The sequence below is a fragment of the Crocuta crocuta genome, unplaced genomic scaffold (genome assembly GCF_008692635.1).
Source record: "Crocuta crocuta isolate KB4526 unplaced genomic scaffold, BGI_CrCroc_1.0 scaffold415, whole genome shotgun sequence".
In the NCBI taxonomy this organism is placed as follows: Eukaryota; Metazoa; Chordata; class Mammalia; order Carnivora; family Hyaenidae; genus Crocuta; species Crocuta crocuta.
Genome location: NW_027531525.1, coordinates 631,019 through 639,866, shown reverse-complemented (window position 1 = coordinate 639,866; position 8,848 = coordinate 631,019). Strand labels below are relative to the sequence as shown.

The window sequence follows — 8,848 nt, the reverse complement described above, 5'->3', positions numbered from 1 at the left end:
TTTTTTTTTTTTTTTTTGTCACTGGAGGTGGGGAATCTAAACTGAATATGAGTCTTCCTACGAACCCTTGTAACACTTACCAACAATTTTATTTATTCCAATGCTTACCAGATTTTGCCTGTTATAATTGTGTATTACAGTGCTTCTCAGACTTTCCCACAAGTACACCTAATTATACAGAAAAATGAACAGACAGCCCCAAGGCTGTCTCAAGAAGCTGCCTGGAAAATGAAACTTTAATATGAATTTTGCAGGGCTATTAGTATTAAACTAATTTTTATCTTTAATATAAAAATGTGGACTGACACTCCAGGAAGATAGGCCTACTGAATTCGAGGGTACACCTGGCACACTGGGAAAAGCCTCCCCACATGTCCATTAATCTAAGCTTAGGGCAGAGACTCCCTTATTCTATACGTACCCTTGTAAAACTAATACATTACCATCTACCCACCGACGTTCAAGAAATACTGTTGAACTGTGACTCAGGATACGTTAACTAGCGTTAACTGGAGTTACTAAATGTTTACCATACACCTAGAACTGTGCTCTCCGTGGGCTGACCCTGCACAAGTAAAAAACTGTACAGAAGAATTCAATCATGGAACGTAGAGCATTCTGCGCAAGACAGATTGGTTTGGGGTCTCCGTCCCGCCGCTCCATGCACCAAGTACGTATATGGCAACAGTGTTGAGCATCAATTTAAGGTACACTCTGACTTCCAAATTCTTTTCTGGAGATTAAGAATTTTCTGCTAACCCTGCGCAAAGCTTAAGCCTCTCCATATGAAAATGAAAGGTCTCCATCCTTTCGCTCTCCAGTTTGAAGCTCAGCAAAGCCTTCAAGGCGCCGGGTCGCAGACTGATAAGAAGTCTCGTCCCACCAAAGGAGCAAAAATGCCGAAGCTGGCTGCACCGCCCCCAGCACCCCCCACGGGCTTCCAGTTGGTCCTTGGAGCTCACTCTCTTTCCACATTGGTGTTCCAGCTTGCCTGTCGCCTTCAAAGAGCCCACCTCTAGCCAGCGGCTATTGGCAGATCGTTACGTCATTGCCCCATCTACCTCACTCCCATTGGCTCCCAAAGGAAGGGGCGGCCACAACGTCACAGGCAAGGGCCGCCATTTTGATTGAGCAACCCTAGTGACAGGAGCCGAAGCAGCAGCGCAGGTTGTCCCCGTTTCCCCTCCCCCTTCCCTTCTCCGGTTGACTTCCCGGGCCCCCAACACTTCACAGTCCTGGTCCCGCCATGTCCCAGAAACAAGAAGAGGAGAACCCTGCGGAGGAGACCGGCGAGGAGAAGCAGGTGAAATGGAGGGGGTGCGGGCCGGCGAGCTGGGGGCGACAGTGATGGGGCGGGAGACGGTCTCCCACCAGTGCGGATTGGTCGCCATGGTCTCAGGCTCTGCAGGGGTTGGCCACTTCTTGCGTCACGCAGGGTGAGCTTCAACACAGCTTGCTGCTCTGGCGCTGATTAGCTGGGCCCACTATCAGTCAGTGCCGTCCTCCTTCTGATTGGCCAATAGGCCTACTGCTCAACCCATTGAAGCTGTGCTATCATTGGCCAAGCTTGGGTGCGGGGCGGGTGTTTGGAAAGACTGGGTGAATGAAAGGGGGCCGGTGGTCCCGAGAAGCGTTCTGTGTTTTTGGATAAGGGGGGGTAACTGGCCCAACAACTAGTCTGGGGCCCCCAACAGAAAGATACAGGTGGAGGTAGAGACGATTAAAAAGGACCAGCACTGGGGGAAGGGAGAAGTAATTATCATGGCTACTTTGGGGCGGCAACTTTCTCAAGAGACCTGTTTTGACGGTTGGGGTTCAACTGTTCCCCACCCTCAGTTAGGAACTAACAGGACTGAAGAGGACTAGAGTTCCGTAAAAAATAATGAAGGTTAAACCTGGAAAAGACTCCAAAAGAGTCGCCACCGTATTTCCACCACTGCCCTGACTTCCAAGGCAGTGGGACTAAGTTCACCCACAATTCTGTGATGAAAACACCCCAAATAAAACTCTTCTTGGGGCTTGTATTTGAGTTACAACATTTAGTACTGGACTCGGGGCGTTGTGAAAGGCACCTGGTATTATATCTGTGCCAGATTTTCAAGGGAAGGGAATATAATAACATTAAAAAGAGCCACAAATTGCCTTAGGTCCTTTTTTTTTTTTAATGTTTATTTTTGAGAGAGAGAGAGAGAGAGGCGCATGTGAGCAGGGGAGAGGCAAAGAGAGAGCGCCGACAGGATCCAAATCGGGCTCTGTGCTGACAGAGAGCTTGATGGGGGCCCGAACCCACTAATCGAAACATTGTGACCTGAGCAGAACTCAGACGCTTAACCTACTGAACCACCCAGGTGCCCCTAGGACCTTTTGTTAAAAAATGTTTTTTCATTTGCTTATTTTGAGAGAGCGGGAGGGAGAAAGGATCCCAAGCAGACTCATTAGTCAAGGCAGAGCCTGACTTGGAGCTTGAACTCACAAACCATGAGATCAGGACCTGAGCTGAAACCAGGAGTCAAATGTTTAACCACCTGAGCCGTCCAGGCACCCCAGCTTTAGGTCCCTGTAAAAAGTCACTAAAGAAAAGGGCATTGGGCCCACAAAAAGCAAGAAGAGACCAGTAACACCAGTGAGAGCCCCTCCACGCCAGTTCCCAAGTTCTTGGCATGTTCCCCATGCTTCCATCACTTGCCCGCTGGGGAAGGTGTTGACTTTTTGGCAAAAACTATGGATAAATACTAGCGAACCTCCTGTGTGTTATTTTCTTGAGGTTAAAAATAGTGCCATTTTCATCTCTTTACCTGTCACCTTCCTACCAAATGTTTCTGGAAATGCTGAAGCAGTGTTGTTCCTTTACTAAGGTAGGAATATTTGGAGAAGGCCACATAGCTCAGGAGGCTGAGATCAGTTGACTACTGTAGATTCTGGGAAAAAGGGAACATCTCAGCAGAATTGTCCTCTTTGATTTCCTGTTTGACCTGTACCGGGTGTTAGGGAGAGCCAGGAACTGCCCTGCTCCTCTTGGGTCACCAGAGCCCTGGTTAGCTTCTCTCTCTCTTTCCTGGCCTCTGTGCTGAATGAGCTATGGTTTGCTCTTGATTGAAAAACTGTGTCTAGGTATTATTTTTAACCCAGTACTCCTGGTCACTGCGGTGTTTCCTTGAGCCTAGTAGTGCAAAGAGCAACTTGTGTCTTTTTTTTTTCCCCCCCCTCACAATACAGTCATCTTGAGCTTTAGAGATCTGAACAAAGGTCTAGCTTTGTTTAGGAGCAGAGTAGAGACAGTATATTCACAAGGGGGTAGATTTCCAGGAAAAGTTGACAGTATAAAAGTTGCTAGGAGCGCCTGGACGGCTCAGTTGGTTAGGCGTCTCACATCACCTCAGGTCATGATCCCCACGGTTTGTGGGTTTGAGCCCCGCATCAGGGTCTGTGCTGACAGCTTGGAGCCTGGTTCACATTCTGTGTCTCCCTGTCTCTCTGCTCCTCCCTCTCTCTCTCCCTCTTTCTCTCTCTGTCTCTCTCAAAAAGAAATAAACAGTAAAAAATTCTAGATATTAGAAGCAGTTGCCTCTCAAATTCTTTTTAAGTTTATTTATTTATGGGGTGCCTGGGTGGCTCAGTTGGTTAAACATCTGACTTTGGCTCAGGTCATGATCTCACCATTCATGAGTTGGAGGCCTGCATCAGGCCCACTGCTCTCAGCCCAAGGTCTGCTTTGGATCCTCTTCTTCCCCTTCTCTCTGCCTCTACCCTGCTCTGGAGCCTGCGCACAGGTGCTCGCTGGCGTGCTGTCTCTCTCAAAAATAAAATTTTGTTTTTAGTTTATTTTGAGAGAGACAGTGTGAGTGGGGGAGGGACAGAGCGAGAGGGAGAGAGAAAAGAGAAAGAGAATCCCAGGCAGGCCCCCAACTGTGTGTGCAAAGCCCAGTGTGGAGTTCAAAGTTTGGAGATCTCCCAAACCACAAGATCATGACCTTAGCCACACAGGTGCCCTTGCTTCGCAATTTTTAATTTAACTGGCCCATCTGTTTCCTCCAGGACACACAGGAGAAAGAAGGTATTCTCCCTGAGAGAGCCGAGGAGGCAAAGCTAAAGGCCAAATATCCAAGCCTAGGACAAAAGCCTGGGGGCTCCGACTTCCTCATGAAGAGACTCCAGAAAGGGGTATGGAACCCAATCTCTTCACCTTCTTACTTTGGACTCAAAGGGGTCTTTAGGGGTCAGATCTGTAAAGCCTCTTCTGGATGCTTATTTGGAGGTTTTGTTGGGCAGTGGTGGAGAGGATTTAGCAACTTGTAAAGAGCAAGGCAAGAGTAAGCCCCTAATCTGGTAACATACAGGGGAGGAGGGCCTAATGTTGAGACATCTGGGTGTGGGGGGCGCTGGGGGATTGAGGGGAGGAAGGATGTTAGAAACTGAAACACTGACTCCCCCAGCCATTTGCCTGTTCAAGTGGTGGGAGGTTTAGGACTACACTTTTTAAGATGAGAGCTAAATTTTGGGGTGCATGATTTCAAAAAAAGATCAGACCATCTGTCCTGTAGATTTCTTCAACTTGAATAGCTTTCTTCAGACCCTTGAAATTAGCACCAGCCATGAACTGTACTCCCTCAAGAGACTTCTTTTTCCATCCAGAGTGGTCCTCCTGACCAAGGGAGGGTCTGCTGCTGTAGCCATCCAGCACCTGCTCAGCCCCCAGAGGTGCCTTAGCTAACCGAGAGACTGAAAGGCAGCAGACTGGAGGGGGTTCCCAGGTGCGGTGAAACAGACAGTGAAACAGATCCCTGTGGAGAATCCTCGTCATTGAGTCTTAGTCACAGATGATGATGTGATGCTGATTTGCAGTTTACCTCGCTGTCGGCAAGGCAGGCGTGGGCAGGCTGTCATAGCCACGGGACATGTGTGGGAGCAGTGGGAGTCAGAGGAAAAGTACATTATCCTCATGAACGAGCCCAGTTTCTATTCATGGTCTGAGAGAATCATTTTTAATTCTGAGGTGGTTGGCCGGAGGTTGATCTCCTGCCGATGGCTAGGATAGCTCCAGATCGACGCTTCTAGATATCTTGTTAACTTCCCCAGGACCAAGCCCTTTGGAGACTGATAGGTCCTCAGGAAGCCTTAATGAATGGTCAGTAATTTGGTTGAGCCGTCCTGAATTGATGGGTGTACGAAGGAGGCAGGGGCTGTTCCTGAGCTCATAAAGTCTCCACCGTGGCTAGGAAACCTCTGACAAACCTGAAAACGTCAGGACACATTGGAGAGAAGACATAAGTGCATGTGATTAATGCTCAACTATGGATGCAATGAGTTAATCGAGGAAGACTGGAAAAATCTAAGCATTGACAAGGGTTTGTAATGGGTGTGGGTCTCCTCGCTTTTGCGGAAGGCCCGAGTCCCTCACTCACCTAAACGTCCCTCTTGTCTCTTAGCAAAAGTACTTTGACTCAGGAGACTACAACATGGCCAAAGCCAAGATGAAGAATAAGCAGCTGCCAAGTGCGGGACCAGACAAGACCCTGGTGACTGGTGACCACATCCCCACCCCGCAGGACCTGCCCCAGAGAAAGTCCTCGCTCGTCACCAGCAAGCTTGCGGGGTAACCTGGGCCCCCCTCTCCCCTTCCTCACCCGCTGGACTCGATATGTCGTAGGCAGGGGTGGAATGAGCGCCTAGTTAGACCTTGTCAGCTTGCTAGCCAGAAAGGACCGTGACTCTGCTGGGGGCTGCTGAGAGGGTGCTGTGGGTTGAAAAGGGGCTCTGAGTTCATTTCTTTGGTTAACTGAGATTTCCTCACCCTCACTGTAGCCCAGGTGGGGGCCCAGAAATAAGAGACTAGGATTGGATAATGCTGCAGATGCGCTTTTTCTTTCGTATGAGAAACTGGGGAGATGTGATTTCTCCTTTGGGAAGAGAATGTCCCGAAACTGATTAGGCTCGGCCTTGGGGACAACATGGTAGGTTCCATCCAGAGGCTACTCTGACATAGTTGGGAAAGGTAGACTGAATGAGATCTGTTCTCTGTGCTTCTAAGTGTTTTCTCCCTTAGGCCGCTATTGCTTCGTGTTTCCATTATGGCAGGATTAGTGAATCCTCACAAAGAAAAACTGATTTGCTTGCCTAAAACTCCAATGCCCACCTGACCTCCCTCACTCAGGGAGTGTCTCTTACAGGTTGCCGTGACTCTTAACTAATGTAAAGATTGGAGGACATCACTCATACGAAATGGGCACCTTCTCTCTCTCTTCCAGCATGTTGCTTTGAAAGTCTCATAGGATAGTGGAAAGATTCGCCCTGGATTTGGAGTCAAGATATCTGGGCTTCAGTTGCGTTCCGTCTTGGCAGAACTGGATACGTAGCCTTGGTCAAGTCATTTAGCCTCTATGGGTTTCTAGTTCCTCATCTGTGAAAGAGCAGAAGGTAGATGAGGGGCTAGAATTTAAAACCCCTGTCACTGACAGCTGAAAAAGGGCTGTGCTGTTCACGGTGCAACAAAGTGAGCGAGGCCCGTGGCTGAGCCCCGCCGAGGGGAACCATTTGAGGACCGCAGGAGGAGGGAGGAAGTTGAGATTTGGGGATTATAAATTCAGGCAAGAGGGCCTCCTGAGTTTCATGGACTTCAGGGTGGAGAGAGAAGTTCTAAGAAGCTAGCTTCTACGGAAACTTCTAGCCTCTACCCCCACTCACTTTCCTGCACCTGGTCGGGGCCTCGGCCGCTACAAAGCTGCTCTGGCAGCCAAGCTGCAGGCCCGAGGACCCCTGCCCCGTCCCGCACGTGTGGTGGAGCCCTGGCTTCACAGGTGGTCATGTGCCAGGTGCGCTGCTAGGGAGACCAGAAGGGGAGGGACAGACTGAGCCAGCCTCTGGGCCTTGGTGCCGAGGCGGGGCTGGGGCTTCGGGTTCTTAAGGGTCAATGATTCACCATGGGGGACGGAACGCTGGCAGGTGGCCACGGAGAGAGGCGGAGCACCAAATCCCGCTCTGTCTTCCGAGGGCCCGGTAACTCGGCTCCTGTGGGATAAGAGGCAGCACTGGAGATTGGAGAGCAGATGGAGGGGACGCACGCGGGTGGCCAGTGTCTTCAGGCCGCTCAGCACTAGCTTGGCCCGAGTCCTACTGCCGGTTAGGACGGAGAGGCCCGGGGTGACAACTGACTGTTTAAGAGGACAAGATCCTGTAACCCTGTCTTGCCCTCTTACCTCACAAATTCTAATACACCAAACATTTGGCCTGATGAGCATGGCCCGTGGCGTCTGGCTGGCTCAGTCGGAAGAGCGTGTGACTCTAGAGCTTGGGGTTGTAAGTTCAAGCCCCACGTAGGGCATAGGGATTACTTAAATACACCTTAAAAACACACAAATAAGATTTAGCAGGAGAATGACCATGAACTTGCTGATGCACATGCAGAGCGATTGGCAGGTGTGTATACGGCTTTCCTGACTGGCCGTTCACTTTTCAGGCGGTCACTCAGGTCAGGTAGGAGAAGGTTGGTGAGGAAGGAAGGGAGAGAGCAGGACCCCTGGCTTTCCTGGCCCCCAAACTCCTTGACTGTCACTTGTAATTGTATATAATTTTTGTGTTTCTTGCTTCATTCCTCATGCTGTCTTTCCTAGTCTGAAGTCCTTGTGGGAAGGGGAAAATGCCGAACATCCTTGTATAGTTTCCTCAACTGTCCCAGCCATGTTGTACATAGATATGTCATGTTATTATATATATAAATATATATATAATTTTGTACGTTTTCTTCATCTCCGATCTTCTCGAATTTTGTACTTTTTGCTTTTCTGTCTCCGCTGCTTTCTCTATTGGTCATTTGAATCTTCGGGACTGAGGTCACAAAAGTCTGGTTTTTAGGAAGGAATTGAAGAAATAGGGGAATCAGAAAACTTATCAATCTTGCTCTTTCTCTACCCGGTCATCTTCAAGGATAAGAAACAAGCTACATTCTGTATTTGCCACCTGTTTCCACAGCATGAACTACATCACTTCCGTGGCAGAGAAGGGTCCTTCCTGGGTCCAGATCCAAATTGCTTTGATTAAACCTGGATTATTAAATCCACTCAGAACAACATGTGTGTTGTCTGGCCCTGGCTGACGTGCCGTCACCGCCTCCTCGCTGTGCACCCCCGTCAGTCACTGCTTCAGGTGGCTGTGGCCATGCCTGTGAGACCAGGCCGGCTCTGGGCTGGGCAGCCCACGCCCCTGCCAGCCCCCAGCTCTTGTGATCTTGTCTGAAGAGTATTTGGTACTGTTTCCGTGGGTATCTCCAAAATGACAAGGAACACTTTGTGGATAGAAAAAAAAGTGAAATTCTCTCCCTCCCACCCCTCCTCCCTCTTTCTCCTCTCCTCTCCCCTCTTCTCCCCCATCCCCTCCCTGCCCGCCCCCCTTTTACTCTGTTCTCCTTTCCTCTCCTGTGCCTCTCTCTCCCCCCGTTCCCCGGTCTCTGTGGATCGGAGTCAGGCATGTGCCAGGTAGCCTAATGACTGTTAAGTGTGGAAGAGTCACGGGGTAGGGACTGGGATGGAACTTCGGGATCTTTCCCTTATTACTTGACAGTGTTTTCTTTTTCTTCTTCTGTGTTCGTCCGCAGCGGCCAAGTTGAATGATGCTGCCCGGGGCTCCGCCAGATCCTGAGACGCTGCCCTCCTGGGTCCTGTGCTGGCTCCTGCCCCTCCCTGCTTTTGCAGCCAGGGGTCAGGAGGTGGCTCGGGTGCGGGCTGGAGAGGCAGAAGCCCCTGCCCGTCGGTGTCCCAGCGCATGGAGCCCCTTGGGCTGAGCACCAAGACCCCGAACCTTTTTTGTTTTACCTTTTTTCCAAATAATTGTTGGGAGAAATCTCAGTGAAATTCTA

The 8,848-nt window shown here is 49.9% G+C and overlaps 1 protein-coding gene across 1 annotated transcript; it reads left to right on the top strand.

Moving 5' to 3' along the window:
• Positions 1-1,107: 1,107 nt before the first annotated feature.
• ENSA (endosulfine alpha) lies at positions 1,108-8,841 on the top strand. The gene is made up of 4 exons (XM_077772575.1): positions 1,108-1,303; positions 4,036-4,161; positions 5,427-5,593; positions 8,588-8,841. Exons 1-4 carry the CDS (start codon positions 1,247-1,249, stop codon positions 8,601-8,603), a joined length of 366 nt encoding a protein of 121 aa, XP_077628701.1. The 5' UTR covers positions 1,108-1,246; the 3' UTR covers positions 8,604-8,841.
• The last annotated feature ends 7 nt before the right edge of the window (positions 8,842-8,848 follow it).